Source organism: Protobothrops mucrosquamatus, unplaced genomic scaffold (assembly GCF_001527695.2).
Source record: "Protobothrops mucrosquamatus isolate PMUCROS unplaced genomic scaffold, P.Mucros_1.0 scaffold3677, whole genome shotgun sequence".
NCBI classification, from domain to species: Eukaryota; Metazoa; Chordata; class Lepidosauria; order Squamata; family Viperidae; genus Protobothrops; species Protobothrops mucrosquamatus.
In genome coordinates, this window is record NW_015389634.1 from 75,344 (window position 1) to 90,990 (window position 15,647).

General features: G+C 48.2%; 1 protein-coding gene across 1 annotated transcript in view; it reads right to left on the minus strand.

The window, feature by feature from the left end:
* Nucleotides 1-5: 5 nt before the first annotated feature.
* Nucleotides 6-15,647, minus strand: part of SH2D3C (SH2 domain containing 3C) — a 31,892-nt gene continuing 16,250 nt past the window's right edge. The window contains exons 4-12 of the mRNA XM_015827409.1: nucleotides 7,972-8,100; nucleotides 6,820-7,268; nucleotides 6,352-6,476; nucleotides 4,695-5,266; nucleotides 2,864-2,979; nucleotides 2,451-2,619; nucleotides 2,208-2,319; nucleotides 1,163-1,369; nucleotides 6-181 (exon numbers count right to left, since the gene is read on the minus strand). Of these exons, the coding sequence (XP_015682895.1) occupies nucleotides 6-181; nucleotides 1,163-1,369; nucleotides 2,208-2,319; nucleotides 2,451-2,619; nucleotides 2,864-2,979; nucleotides 4,695-5,266; nucleotides 6,352-6,476; nucleotides 6,820-7,268; nucleotides 7,972-8,100 (2,055 nt within the window). The remainder of the gene's footprint in view (nucleotides 182-1,162; nucleotides 1,370-2,207; nucleotides 2,320-2,450; nucleotides 2,620-2,863; nucleotides 2,980-4,694; nucleotides 5,267-6,351; nucleotides 6,477-6,819; nucleotides 7,269-7,971; nucleotides 8,101-15,647) is intronic.

The following is a 15,647-nucleotide window of genomic DNA, read 5'->3' on the forward strand; positions in this document are numbered from 1 at the left end:
TCCAGCTACAACTCGCTCGAACGCACTGCTGGCTCCAGTTTGTGGGACAGGGCGGTGAGGACCTTGTTGAACTTCTCGTAGCGCTCGCTCTGGCTGCTTTCGGCCCCCCGGCTCCCCCATAATAGCCGGAGCTGAAATTCGGTGCTAAAAACCTCCAGAAGCTCCGGTTGTGGCTGGAACCCTGCAGAGGGACAAGAATGCAAATAAAATCCTGCCCAGCTGGACAAATTTACATTTTTAGATTCTTTGTTGTGAATAGAGCTTACGCCACTAGTTAAGCTGATCGGTTGTGTGCCCTCACAACATCCTGACACAATGGCCACTGCTGAGGTCACATCCTACCCATTAATTAGAGTTTACAGCCACAACTGGGTCAAGACCAAACAGTTTTGTAGTTTCAGGCTTGGGGAAACGGCACCAAACTCTTAGGAAAGGATTTGCAATTTCCACAGGGCGCACTTCTATCCAGATCCTGATAAACAAATGCCCTCTAGCGGTTAACAAGCATCTCTTCTAAACATTTCTTTCCTTTTCAAACTTTTTACAAATCTCTTTCCTGCTTTATTTATTTATTTATTGAATTTATATACCGCCCTATCTCCCTTACGGGACTCAGGGCGGTGAACAGGCGATAATAAAAACCACGATAAATATACACAAGTTTCTGTTCTAAGATGCTTCTGTTCTAAGATGCTGCAAGCATCTCTGCTTTACTTGCCTCTCTGGAGATCCGGCCCCAGCCATACCCTCTTATTTCTCGGATGACCTTTTTAGGCTGAGGTACAAAATCAAAGCTATTAAATTTGTTTGCTATTCAGCTTGCCACAAGACGCCTTTGGGCCATAAATATATAACATCACATTAAAGTTAGGGATGGTGAAATCCCACCGAAATGATTAAAAGTTTGAGACGTTTTCTTACGGCCCTGAAAGCCAAATCCTTCCCACGTCCATCTTGCAACGCTCCCTCTTTCTACAAAACACCCCATTTCGCTGATTTTTGCTTCTTTAACAATAAGCAGGGTTTGTGTTCTCTCTAACTGCTTGAAAGTGCCCAGCTACCTCCTCCTTTTTCTCCCTCCACCACCCCTGCCCTGTTCCTTTGTGGCCCAGAGACTTAATTCTCACACCTCTTGAGGTGGGCTTCAGCCCGTATCACTTACCTTGCAGCTTCACCTCCGCATTGGTGTGGTACAGTCCCCCGTGGTGGGCCACCGTGCGTGCCGCCTCCAGATGGGCCATAACTACCTCCACGCTGTTGTCCAGGTTCTCCCAGGGTTCAGGGTGGTCCGGCAGTGCCGTGTCCCTCTCCAGAAGAGTAATGAGAGGCACGATGTGAGGGAAGGTGGTGTTAGATAAGGGTGGTCCTTCTGGAAGGAGAAAGAGATGGGGTCATTCAAGCAACGTAACTGCTCTTCAGGGTCAGCTTCCCCTTGGAGGGCTTCTGCTTCTCAAAATTTTAGAGGGTCTTTCTGGATAAAAAATGTTGGGGTGCAGTATGCTAGCTTCCCTTGGATTGTCTCCTCGGGCATCATCTGTAATACTGGCTTGGGGGCAACATTAGAAGAAGGATTTGTGGAGGATGCACACTCTTCTGCCTTTATTTATTAAATTTTTATGCCATCCATCTTCCCTATAAGGGGGCTCTGGGCGCCTTACAAAGCAAGTAGAAACATAATTAAAATATCGAAACGACGCTAAGATTTTAAAACCATACCGAAACCAGAACTGAGATGGATAGGATGGGGATAACATCTTCTTAATACTTCTACTTACTTATTGATCTAAGTGGCTACAAATTCTCCTCTTCAGATACAAATGTTTCTTTTTTCCTAAGTTGTCCCCATTCCAATTTTTCCCCAAAATTTATAAACTAAGGGCTACGTTAGTGACTGCTAAAGCCACTGGTTACTAGACAAGGAAAGGCAGATTCAGATAATTTCATTTCAGCCGACCAAGCTCTGGAAGACACCTCAACTCCCATTTCTACCCTACCTCCTCTCAGCTGTCCTTATTTTATGGAAAAGCTCTGATCGAGAAGGCCCTTTGCACAAAAAAACAGGAATGCACCCGCGATTGTGGGTGTACACAATTAAAAGGCACAGGGAGGGAATTTGCAAACAAATTCTTTGAACGCCTTAAAAAAACGGAGTGTGCTCGTCAAGCTTGTGTACAAAAAATCCGTACACGGAAAGTTGCCCTGCTCACCTTTTCCTTCGTTGAGGCTCTTGAGAAAAGGCTTTAGCTTCTTCTCGTAAAGAATGGCACCCTCCGTGTAACGCTGGCGTAAAACCATCCAGGTTTGCTCCAGGCGGGAGATCTGAAGGGCAAAAGAATAAGGGGAAATAAGAATCTGGAGTGTGGCTTAAGTAAAGACTAGGCTGAGTTTCTCTAAGGCTTCAAGATGTCCAGGGATTTTTGCCATTCTTTTGAAGCTTTCCTGGAAGATACCTGGGTCATCTCCAGCGCGTTCATCACAGCAGCAAAGCTGTACATGTTGCCCATGGTCTTCAGCTCGGCCGCCAGCTGAATGGTCTTGTGGAGCAGAGAGGCCCGCTCCTCAATGCTGCCTGTGCACCCCAGAATATCCACCGCGATCATGATGGTCATGGTGTGGAACCTAAGACGTAACGGGAAGAAGTTGCCATCAGAGGTCTTGTTAACAGCCTTGGCTGGATTCCGCGCGACGAGATGCTTTCGAGCGCTTTGAGTACTGAGGACTAGAAACTTGCAAGCAAGCTCCGTTGAAATTGCCAAAGTCTGTGTCTTAAGAAGTGGCAAAAAAAAAACTTTGGAGATCTGTTCCCCCTCCCTTTCCCATCACTTTCTCGCCTCTTTTGCTTTGTCACGCTCTGCACTCTTACCTTTCCAACAAATCCAGGCGAAGTTGATGTCCGTGGGGCAGGGTGAGCAGCTCCATCCCTGAGCTGACTCCCATGAGCCTCTGGGTCTCCTTGGTAACCCCCAGTATCCTAGCAACCTGCAACAAAGAGGACAAAGTGGTTTAATCTCCCCGGTCCTTGGATGGAGAGGGGAATCTCCGCAAAGAATGGTGGACAACGGGGAAACCTAATGACTGCAATAAATTTGCTTTCCTATCTCGCCTTTCCATGCTTTGGTACTCCCAGGAGGATTTGGCCTGTAGCAAGAAGAAAAATTGCTTCAGCAAAAGAAAAGGGAACCAAAGTTTCTTCTATTGACCCGGATCAGAGTCTCTATGCATTTTTTAGGATTCCCCAACATAATTGCCCTGATCCTTCTAAAGTTTATTGCCTTCTTCTCCTGCCCTGTGTGATAAAAGTAAATCTGCAGGTCATAAATTGTGGATTAAGACCGGCTTAAAAAAAAATGGCTCCTTCCTTTTCTCTTTGCAATCTCGGCAATGACACACCCCCTATTTGGGATGTCTTTCTCCATCAGGAAACCCGTTTATACACCTCTCTCCAACCACACACAACTCTGAATGACTCATGTTCTCGATTCAGTTAAAAATATGGCCTCACCCTGTAACCTTTGAAGGACAGATCGCATGACGTCACTAAGTGAAATAATGACATCACTAGTGCTGCAAAATCACAAGGGAAGGGGAGACCCCAGGAGACAGTAAGAATCGGTTAGAATGATGAACCTCTCTCCAACCCGATGCCCTTCGTATCTCTTGGAGATGCTGTTATGTTTCTTAGCTGATAGCAAGAAGATTGAAAAAGGGCGTTTAAATTGGCTTTATTACAGATTTTTTTTTTATGCTGCCTTGATTCAGAGGAGCCTTACACGGAGAAACCATCACAATCAACAAAATCTGTATTCAAATCTAAAAAGAGAACCATCTCCAAGTGCTAGGGTCCAGTATTAAAACGTCTCCCTGCCAAATGCTCTTCAAAAGAAAAAAAAATACACCTGTTTTTCTAAAGAAAATGAGGTAGAGATGAAATTGCCTTTGGGGGCACAATGGGGAGGGAGACCCTACAATAAATGTCATCCCCCCCAATTTTCTGGAAGATGATTTATCTGGAGCAATCTATGCTGGGCAGATGAGAGAAGCTGAGCCAGATCTGACCGCAAAAGACCATCTTAAATTACCTTTCTCTATTTGTCACCAGTTGGGTTGAAAGAAAATAACCCAAAGATACCTGGCTATGGGAGGACTAGAACTCCCAACCTCGTAGTTTCTAACTGAGGCCTTAACCTCTACAACCTCCCTTCTTTATTTCGATCTTACTTTCCAACCACATGGATCACCACTAGCCTCTGATTAAAGAAAACAGAGTGGGCAGAAAACCACCACCATCATGAAAAAACAAACAAACACTGATTCATTTCCCAGAAACCTGTGTTTGAATAAAAGATAACGCTTGGGAGAGGACTGAGCAAGGCCTACAGAGATGTGGCTCCAAACCAGATCAAAAAAGACTTTAAAAAAAATGATAGCAAACTATTTCTTATCTTGCCTAGATTTGCCCTCTTCTTCCTTGCTGGGATCATGCAATCCCTTCTCTCTAGCAATCGTGTGGATTTTCCGCCCGGTGCCTTTCCGAGTGGGACTGAATTGGACTTTTCTGCTGATGTGCAGGTTGCGTCGTCTCTCCGCCGAGAGGCGACCAAGCGGATTGCCTGACACAGTTATTGGCTCCGAGAAGGGCCAGACCAGAGCATTCCCTTTCCTATCAAGCCCTCCCACTGTGCCCTTCCCCATACCAGGCAATCCACGTGGGTGATATGCTTGGCGAGAGTCCTGGCGTCCCCTTCGGCAAGCAGTTCCTTGATCTTCTTCAGCACCATCATTTCCAGAGGTTTATTTTCCCCTGGAATAAGCAAGGAGTGGAACAGCGCGGGATTGAACGAGGATGTCCTTTCCACCACCGGGACCACAAAGCCTATCATGTCCTGCTCCGGCCTCTTCCTGGGCCCAGCTTCTCCTTCGGAACCGTTCAGGATAAATCCTCGCTGGCATTCGTCCCCCTTTAGCCTCTCCACGTAACTCTTGGTTGGCATCACTTTGTTGTCGGGCATTGGCCTGTCCCACTGGACCGGAGAGGGCGGGTGAAGCTGGCAATAATGTCCTGAATCTGGGTCGCTGTAGCTGCTGGCAGACGGAGAAGGGGACGCCCTGGAGCATCCGTGGGAAGGGGTCGAGTGGGTGCTGTCCGACAGCTCGCTTTTACTGCCGTTCCCCTGGCATAGCTGCGGCTCGCTAGAGCGTCGGATGACCGGGGATGACGGGGTGGCACCGTTGCCAGCTTGGCTCGCTTGTGGTTTGAGACGAGTAACTGCAAAAAAAACAACAACAAAAAAAAGAAGCAGAAAAACCTGCTTTTAACCAAGGTTGCATATTTGCAGGGCCTGAAGGTGCAAGAACAGCTCAGCACAACATTATGCAACGTCTCTGAAAGGCGTGCATGCATGTGAAATTGAAATGCACATTTTGCACCGAAGGGACGTTGTGCCCGTGATGTGAGTTAACGTGGTGTTGCTACTAGTTGAACGAACTCAGTAGTTCTGAAGAATTAGGACTCTTCAAATAGACGTATGGGGGAATCGGTTTAACTAGTAAAGTTATGAATGTTGTATCTTCGTAAGCGTGGATCCAAATGTTTCAGCTTCAGCTTAAAGCTACAGAACTGGAACCTTCTGCATTCAAGTCATAATTTTTAAGATAATCACATTTGCTGCATGATTTCTGCTTTTTTATTTTATTTTTAAAGAATATCCAATTGGAAGGGTTTTCTGGTCTAAGTGCCTTTTAAATTTAAAGTCTCCGAAGAACAGAATGACCTCTTACAAGTCACCCTTAGACAATTACAATTTATTTTATTTCATCATCACCCTCTTCTCCCTTATGGTGCCTGCGACTTTAAAACAAGAGGCTTATCTGGGTCAGTGAAAACCTGGAGGCTGCATTCTCACAAGCTTTAAAAAAAAAACTGAACTTCAGCTAGAATCTTTGTGGTTCAGCATCCTGCAAGCACCCAGCTGACCGGTGTGTTTGTGGTCGGACGGACGACTTTCTGCACGGTGGAGTAACGGGAGGAAAATAACAAGATGGGTGTTACAACATCGCAGGCCCCCAAATTCTTGCTTGCATGATCACAACACAAGCACGCAAGGGTTGAAGTTGTGTCACACTGTCCACAACACACATTTTGCCATTTTGGGGTCATTGTAGTTAGAGGCAGGTTCCTGTAATTGGACGCGTGATACAAACCCCAGAAAACGGGTTAGCTGAAAGGTCTGATGCAGTCACAGCTATTGTGTTTTGAGACACAATGTTGTGTTTTGTGTTCTGAATCTTTGAAACCTATCTTTTATACATGTTAAACACTTTTTTGCCCCCTTCAGACAATGATCTGCCTACCAGTGCTGTAAGCTGGAGTGGCTGGGGTCTCGGCGATGGGTGACATTGGGGAGTGGAGGTCTTGGATCTGGTCCACACTGACAGCGCAGTTCCGAATGATGTCCCGGTGATGCGGCAAGGAGACACTAAGAGAGGAAGAGATTAAAATGGGTGAAAATCCCCCTCCCCAAGAACTGAGCAGAGTTGTAGCATGGGGGCCACTGAATGAAGCCCAGCTTCAGGGGCTGCTTTGAAAAAAGAAACGGCACACAAACCCAGAAACTGCATTTCTTTGAAAAGCGGAAACTCCGATCTGGTTGAATTAACAAAGCCGTCTTTCTCCAGCTTAACTCCTCCATTGGGGCTGGAGTAAACCCCATTGCAAAACTGAGGATTCACCCCACAATCATCCCTCCTTCTGGGATGTGGGCAGGAACCTCCCTACTCCAAGATGGGCGTTTTATCCAAGACTTTTTTTTTTTTTTTTACCTGGTGGGACACCCGTCGCTCCTGGTGATCTTGTCCGCGGTCAGTCCGTCCGTCATGGTGATGCTCCTCCTTTTGATGTGCCCCCCTTTCTGCCCAGAGTGGCTATGGGAGCTACTGTGCTTCCCATTGGCCAGTCCGTAGCTGGCCTCCAGGTAGCGCAGCGGGAACGTGCGGTTGATGGGGCAGTAGAAGATGGCATTGCTCTGTTCCGAGATGGGCTTCCGGTTGCCCACGTAGAAGCGCACCAAGGCCGGGACGTTGTCGAAACTCTCCTGCTCAAAGAGGTACTGGATGTGGGTGCGCCCTTCGCCGGATTTCACCATCACCTTGTTGATCTTGAAGTGGAGGGCTTCGTTCCGCCAGCGGCACGTCAGCACGTAATCGCCCAGGCTGGTGAGCGAGTCGCGGATCAAAAAATCCCCGTTCCTCTGCACCAGGCTTTCCGACACCTGTGGGAAAAAAAATATAAATAAAGAATAAATCCAGAATGGGGATGAAGAGGTGTGTGCCCTGCTTGGGAGAACTGCCCTACTTGCTCAGGCTTTGGTGAGCTGAGTCCAAATTCGATTAATAACATAAATACAAAATTCAATGAATAACTTAAAAAAAATATCCAGTGTTAGGGTTTATCCAAGGAACCTAGCTAGCGCTATTTAGTCCTCTAGTGCCAGGGCGTGGGTGCAAAGATTGCAGCAGTGCCTCTGAGCATCTGCAGAGAATATAAGCCTGGCCCTACACTGGAAAGGAAGCCGGAGTAAGCATTTGACATGTTGCTTCGGTTTTAGAAACGTTTGAGAGTGCTTGTCCCTGAGTATCTGCTTCTGATGTTGAGGTGCACCCTTGGTTACCCCAATAATATAGAAGGTTCCTCTTGGGCCCCATTCAGAAGCCAGCAGTAACCTCACCTCCAAAGAGCTTTTAGCTTACATTTATTTTCTCTGTACAATTAGTAAGAATGTGATGCAGTCTTATTTACGTCTATACCGTCAGCCTCCTTATCCTGGGAAAGAGTCAACTACATGTCCCTCCATTTCTCCACCCAGGCTGAGTGAAGGACACCAGCACCACCCAGCTGATCCCCCTCCCTTCTCTTGATCAACCCAACTTCCGATCCCGTGTTGGCCAGAGGTGGCCTCGTCCCAAAGGTCTCACCTCCCGGGGGATGCGGCCATGATACCAGGCGTGACTCCTCAGGTCTGAGCTGCTGAGTTTCAGCTCCTCTTCCAACTCCTTGTGAAGCTTCTCCGGCGAGGAGTCAAGAATGTATTTCTCCTTGGAGAACTGCCGAGAAGAAGGAAAAGAACTTTTAAGTCAGCCGCCAACCACCCTGAATGAAAGGTAGAGCTTTTGAAGAGAGCCCCCCGTCCTCTGAAGAGATACTTGCGGCACCTCAAAACAGAAGCTTTTGAAGAAAAAAGTGATTTTTTTTTAACTACAAAGGAAAAAAACCAGGACTGGCGGATTGATTCCTCAAAGTTAGCTTGATCGGACAGTCCACTTATGTTTGAAAGGCAAACCGGAGTAATGAGTAACTTGGTTTGTCTCGGGACCGCCACGCAATCTAACTTCACCGCTGCAAACCATGTTTTGTTTTGTTTTACTTCGGAGGCAGAAAGCCACGCTGGGCCCAGCTCTTTCGCGACGCCTTTAAGCAAAGGCCGCACAAACGCAAAACCAACGGCGGACCGACATGGCCGCTTCTCCCAGCCACTTTGGTTCAGCACGGAACGGGGCAATGCCTGAATCGCGCCCACATGGTGGCTGCGTTCCTGCTAACTGGGAAGGCAGCCAAAAGGAAACAGGCCTGTCGGCGAACATGAGTTGTTGAAGTGGTTTCGAGGGCGGCGAGTGGCCGGTTGGCAGCAGACACCTCGGCTGCGAGATCCGCTCGATTGTCCCCGGCTTGGCTGGTGCGCATTGGAGCCAGTGGCTGCAGCCAAAGCCAGAACGAGTCTCCTCTGAAGGCTTGTCTCCGGTCGTAACCCCTCACTCTCCTGCAGGATGCAATCATCCTTCTGCTTCTCCAAGCACAGAGCTGGTTATTTGGGGAGACACTGGTGTGGTTTTAGCCTCTCGAGAGAGAGATGGAGGATAGCCAATGTTTTTGCCAGCGGGCAAACACAGCAGGGCCACCACACACCCTCCACCCTGCTTGACCAATTATTGCAGCAGCTGCTTCCCTCCCCTGCTCTCCTGAGCACGGAGGGCTTAGGGCAGACCCTCTCGGTATAGTAGAAAGCAAGAATCTGCACGTATCTCAGGAGGGCTCTTATTTATTTATTTATTTATTTATTATTTAAATTTATATACCGCCCTATCTCCCTTACGGGACTCAGGGCGGTGAACAGGCAATAATAAAAATCACAATAAATATTAAATAAAAAGCCTGCTCTAAAAAACCCCATATAAAAACCCCTACCAAAACACAATCAGAACTACGCCAGGCCGGCCGCATGGAATAGATGGGTTTTCAAGGCTCGGCGAAAGAGGCGCAGGTCCGTAGTTGTATGTAGGTCAGGGGGGTAGGTCATTCCAGAGGGCAGGAGCTGCCACAGAGAAGGCTCTCCCCCTGGGGGTCACCAGCCGGCATTGACTGGCCGACGGCACCCTAAGGAGGCCCTCTCTGTGGGAGCGGACTGGTCAAAGGGAGGTATTTGGTAGGAGGCGGTCTTGCAAATACCTAGGTCCATTGCCATGGAGTGCTTTAAAGGTTGTTACTAACACCTTGAAGCGCACCCGGAAGGCCACAGGCAGACTGACAGCCAAGCTTGATGGTGAAGTTAAGGCTCATTTCTGCCTTGCTCCTCCTAAAACATTTACCCACTGTTCTCTGCTCTTTAATGGCATCAACCTCTTTTAAAAAAATCCCTTTTTCAGCTGCTATAGTAGCCGGGGTGTGTATCTTTTTTAAATGTCCTCTTTGATTTTAGCTTTTCTGAGTTGTAGGTTTTTTTTTTTAATGTTATTGCAGTGGAATTTTGCTGGCAATCGTATCATTGTTTACGGTGCCTGGATTTAGAGATGGGTGCCACCCTACGTTGTAGCAACGTTGTAATAAGCTGAACTAATATTTGGCTCGAAGGAGAGGTCCTCAAACCCTAAACCCACAACCTCAGAAGACCACTTAGAAGGAGGAACATTTCTACAACAGCAATAATAATTCAACAGCATGACTTCCACCTCGTTTAAAAGGGGGGAAAAATTGGCAGGGGATGACAGCATCACTCGAAGCAAAGAAAGAATTTTAATCGCTTGCCACCCAGCTCTGCTTTCTCTCCCCTTTGGAGACAAAAAACGGTTTCCTGGCTCACAATCTTCCTAACAACCCGACAACTCGGCCAACAAAGCTGAAACAAACCGGGCAGACTTCTTGCATGCCCACAGAATGAATCCCAACCTGTTTGCCAACAATTGCGCACCGGCATGTGGGTGCAAACGCTTACTTCATAGGCATGAGGATACATTTACAAAGACGTGGAAAATTAACATGATCCCAATGGTGTGATGGAAAGGCAGACACCGCCGAGTCCCTTCCGAGTCTCGGTGCTCTGATTACCTAGTCAATTGAGTGCATTCAGCTGAAAAAAAAACCCCCATGAAGATGAGTCTCGCAGCCAAGAGACCGAGAGAGAGAGAGAACGCTGAGCACATGCAAAATTCTTCCCCTTCTATTTTTTTTTTCTACTGCTCACCGTGGTGAAGTATTAAGATGCTGGACCAGGATCTCCACAAGCCAAATTTAAACTGGCCCCAGACTCTGGAGGACTTTGGAGCAATTACTGTCAACTGTCCAAGCTACTTGGCAGACCCTACGCCCGTTCCTAAACTCTGCGGCTGAAAATGCGTGCATTATGACGTTTGCGATACAAGCTCACTCAATCAGAATAGAGCTGGAAGGGACCTTGAAGGTCTTCTAGTCCAACCCCCTGCTCAGGCCTGAAGCCCTATACCATTTCAGACAAATGGTTGTCCAGTCTCTTCTTGAAGACCCACAATTTCTGGAGGCAAGTCGTTCCACTGATTAATTGTTCTCACTGTCAGGAAGTTTCTCCTTAGTTCTCAGTTGCGTCTCTCCTGGATGTGTTTCCATCCGTTGCTTCTTGTCCTGCTTTCAGGTGCCTTAGAGAATAGGTTGACCCCCTCTTCTTTGTGGCAGCCCCTCCGATATTGGAACACTGCTATCATGGCACCCCTTCTCTTCATTAAACTAGACATACCCAATTCCAGCAACCGTTCCTGATATGTTTTAGCCTCCAATCCCCTGATCATCTTTGTTGCTCTTCTCTGCACTCTTTCCAGAGTCTCAACATCTTTTTTATATTGTGGCGACCAAAACTGGATGCGGTATTCCAAGTGTGGCCTTGTATAAAGCAGTGCTAACACTTCATGTGATAATGACTCTGCTGCTTTTGTATTCAGGGTGCAACTATGTAAAGGACGGATTTTATCAAGGGGTCTGTGCTATTGCTGCCCCTGTGGGGAGTGGTTATGGGGGGAAACGGGAGGAGGAAATGTCGGATCTGCTTTCTTTGGGAGTGGTGGTGGGGGGGAAAGCTTTAACAAACCGGCTCTCTTCCGCAAAGGGTTAATCGCCTCTGTGGGCGAAGCCTGCTGGGGTAATGAATAATAATGACAGATTTAGATAAGGGAACCTTCTGCATAAAGATGAGTTTTGCCTTCCTGGCCAACACCTGAGCCTTAAGCATACAATCCCACCCTCTCCATTTCTCCCCAGCCTCTCCAGGGGAAAGGGGGAGGCAATGATGTCATGTCTCGGCTCCATGGGGCCCAACTGCCTTTGACCCAGGCCAAAAGAGGGAGGAGGAGGAGGAGAAGAAGAAGAAGAAAAAGAAGGAGGAGAAGAAGAAGAAAAAGAAGAAGATGAAGAAACAGAAAGTAAGAAAGAGAAAGAAAAAGAAATAAAGAAAGGAAGGAAGGAAGAAAAAGAAAGAAAGAAAGAAAGAAAGAAAGAAAGAAAGAAAGAAAGAAAGAAAGAAAGAAAGAAAGAAAGAAAGAAAGAAAGAAAGAAAGAAAGAAAGAACGGGGCACAAGAGCCAGGGGGGTCAAATTCCCTTTGATTAAATGGCTCCAAAGAAAGTTCAGTTAGAAAAACAGGGCTTGCTTTTTTCACAAGAGTTGGATTCCACCCGATGGGCTTTCTCCATCCCTTCCCTTTTGCTCTAAATGCTGCATCCCTTCCCCAGCTTCCCATTGGCTGCCAATGATGTAATGCTTTCAAAGACCGGCTGCACTGCCATTGGTGGGGAAGAGGCAGAGATGCTGCTGTCAGCTGAAACACACACACACACACACACACACACACACACACACACACACACACACCAAGTCATTCACGCAGAGTTCATCAAGGCAGGCAACCAGACCCATTGACATATGCAAAGAGGTCTCTACCCCAAAGAACAGGTGGGGAGCCTAGGTGTTGTGGGGGGGAGACAGGGCCGGGGAAGTAGATCCCAGCGGTGTTACTCCGGACAGGTGTGATGTCTGCAAGGATCTAGTTTGGGAAAAGCTCCAACAAATCTATTAGTCGTCCACATCGCCCATGATTGTGGGCACAGAGCAGGATCAAAGCTGATCCAAGAGGACCAGATGTTAAAACGGGGCCCTGTCCTGCAATTATGGGGGGGCTCTGGAACCCCAATCTTTGACTGCAGAAAGGAAGACAAGAGGATGCAAAAAAAAAAGGATATGCTGCTCAAATCGGAGCTGTACAGTTAGTCCTCGAGTTAGAATGATTCATTAAATGAATCATAAGTTACAACACTGATCAAAGTGACTTGCAACATGTCACTTACGCCCATCCCAGCATCCCCACAGCTACGTGATCAGAATTTGGGGCGCTTGGCAACTGGTATGTATTTATGACAGTTGCGGGGGTCCCAGGGTGTGACCTTCCCAGCTGGCTTCCGACAAGCCAAGTTGGAAAGTGGCTGTTGAAGAATAAAAATATTTTGTCAAAAAACCAATTTTAAACGGCAAACTACCCGGTTTCAGAAAGCTCTTAAAGAGGACACAGAAAGTCGAAATAAAATTCTTTCCAGGCAAATCGGCATCTGAATTGCCCGATCAATAGATGGAAGGAATCAAGTGGGTTCCAAGATGGAATCTGGAGAGACTTCAAGGGCAGCGGATGTTTAGATGTGGAGAAGACGAAGGGATATTGTGTGTTTTCAGAGTTGACATACGTGGGACTGCTACAAGATTCCCAGGGAGAAATGCCAAGAAACGGGCTGAATCAGAACCCAGAATCCTTCACCATGGCAAGATAAATCCCTGCGTAAAGAGGAGAAGCCAAACCTATCATCTGTTTCTTTAATACCAAAGATGTAGCCTCCGCCTAACATTTTGAGTCCCTGAGATTGTACCTGTAAATAAAACATATACCAAATTTGTGGGTCTTCAAAACCAACCTCTCTTGTTGAGTTCTAAGCCAAGAAGCAAACAAAAAAATAGCAAAATAATTAAAATATGATAGGTGGTGGCCCAGTTCTGCTAGTCTGCCCTTTCCACCAACGTCAGCAAAATAACATTTCAGCCGAGATTTGATTTATCTCTTCCCCGCCACCCTTAACCGATCTTCATCGGTTCCAACATTTAGACCTGGTTAGTACTTCAAGGGGAGATGGGCAAAAAAAATAAATAAATCCCAAACCTTAGAACTAGGGGGGGGGGACTCAGAAAAGGTTTTTCATACTCATTTCTAAGGAGATAACATCCATACAAACCATATAATCACCAGGAGTTGGCCTTAACTCAATGGAAACTCCACTGAGCTTGGGCCAAGCCATCTTCAAAGTCCTACAAGCCTCCAGCAAACTCTTGTATTTTTCAACTTAGCTGGTTTTTTTAAACCCTTTTTAAGCACCACGGACAGTTCCGACGGGCTGCCTCCATCCTGCTTTTCCCCAGCCCTCCTGGTTAACCAGGTTTATCTGCCCCTTCCAGCAATTCCCCCTGGAATGGTTCTGTTGAAGGATCCTGCTAGCTAATTCCCCACTTCCCAGGTTGGCTGGCATGATGACTAAGAAAATGACAAAATCTGCTTAAGGAAGAGGTGGGCGTAGAAATATTTTTCATTCTTTCCCTTCGTTGGCAAGGACGTCATCGCCAGCCCCCTTAAAATGATGATGATGATGATTTTTTTCTTTCTTTCTTCCAAGCATCTCTTCCCCTGCATTGAGGTTCTGCCTAAACCGGAGCCCCCTTTGAGGAGGAGGAGGGGAGGGGGGGAAGGCGTGTGAAAGAGTGGGAGTGCTGTTCGAGCAGAAATCCCCTTCCCCAAAAGGGAAGCCCCCTCTTAGGACCCCTCCCCCTCCTCCAGGAGACAAAACGGAGGAGACTGGGGTGGGGAAGACAGCTGTCATTCAACGCATGATGAGCTGCAGCCCCAGGGCGAGGGCACGATGTAAATTTCGGAGGGCTGTTTTCGGAGTCCTGCATTGCCAATGACATCATAGGCAACTGATGGATTTGAACACACACACACACACACACACACAGGGGTGTCTCTATGTCGAATCCACACACTTTTCTGTTCTTCCAATCTAATTATTTTTTTCTCTTATGCCTATCTTTGTCTGATAGATGGATAGGAGGGATAGCTAGAATGGATGGATACGATGGAGGGATGGAGAGATAGTTTTGGGTCCCTCTTCCCTTCCGAAGACCCAAGATTGCAACTCCCATTGCTGAGTGATCATGGGAACTGTAGTCCAACCTCTCCCTCTCTTCTTGCGGTCTGTCTCTATTATTCTTGCGCCTCCATGCCCCCCCCAGGGGTTCCCTGCTTGCAAATCCTTCTGGAGAGCGAATCTTTCTCCAGCCAGGAGAAAGAAAAGGGCGGCTGGAGTTGGGGGGTGATTGATAAACGTCAATCTCAGCTTGGCTGCCCCGGGGTGGGGTGGGGTGGGGTAGATCTTCTCCTGACCTCTGACCTCTGCCACCAGCCTTGTTCAAAGAGAGATGAGGCTTCCCCCCTAGATAAGGCGGCAGGACGGGGACCTGCCCCACCCACCTCGGATCTCTGCCCAGAAGTAAGAGGAGCAGGGTTGTGAGTGCCTGTCAGTGTGTGTGTGTGTGTGTGTGTACATGTTTCCCTCCCACCTGCTTTTCTAACCCTGAAGGCAAGCCCACCCACCCTCTCCTTCTTCTCTAGAGGCCCCTTCTTCACCCCTCTCCCTCTGGAAGGCCAAGCAGGTGGGCGAAGACACACACACACACACACACACACACACACAGAGACACCTTCTCCAGCCCGTACCCTCCCAGCTGGCTGGGGAGGATGGGGACTGTAGTCTGAGCACACTTCCTAAGGGCCCTCCTAGGCTGGAGATGACAGAGGGGGGGGGGAGTTCACCTGGAGGATGCTGAAAGGTGCTGACCAAGGGAGCCAGCCCCCTCCCAAGAATTTGCCCTCCCTGATCCAGCAATGGAAGCCCACCCCCTCATCCTCCCGACGGGAGAGACACCCCCCCTCCCCAAGGTGCTTCCACCTGGATCCCCCCCCCCGGCATCCAACACGGGTGGGAGATGCCATTCCTCCCCTCCCATCCCGCCCTCACCCCCAACAGCGTCTGCCCGGGGGGGGGGGAAAGCTCGCCTGGAAAAACGGGGAATCCCTTTGCTCGCCGCCTCGCGCCGGGGATCGGAGTCTCCGGCCAAACCGGGGGTCCCGCGCGACGCCCCCACCCGCCCACGCACCCACCCACCCAGACTCTGCCGGCTCCGGCTTCTGCAGCACACAAAGGAAGCCCTTGCAGACCCCTTTGGAGAAGGCATGCTCCTGCGACCCCCCCCCTCTTTCATGC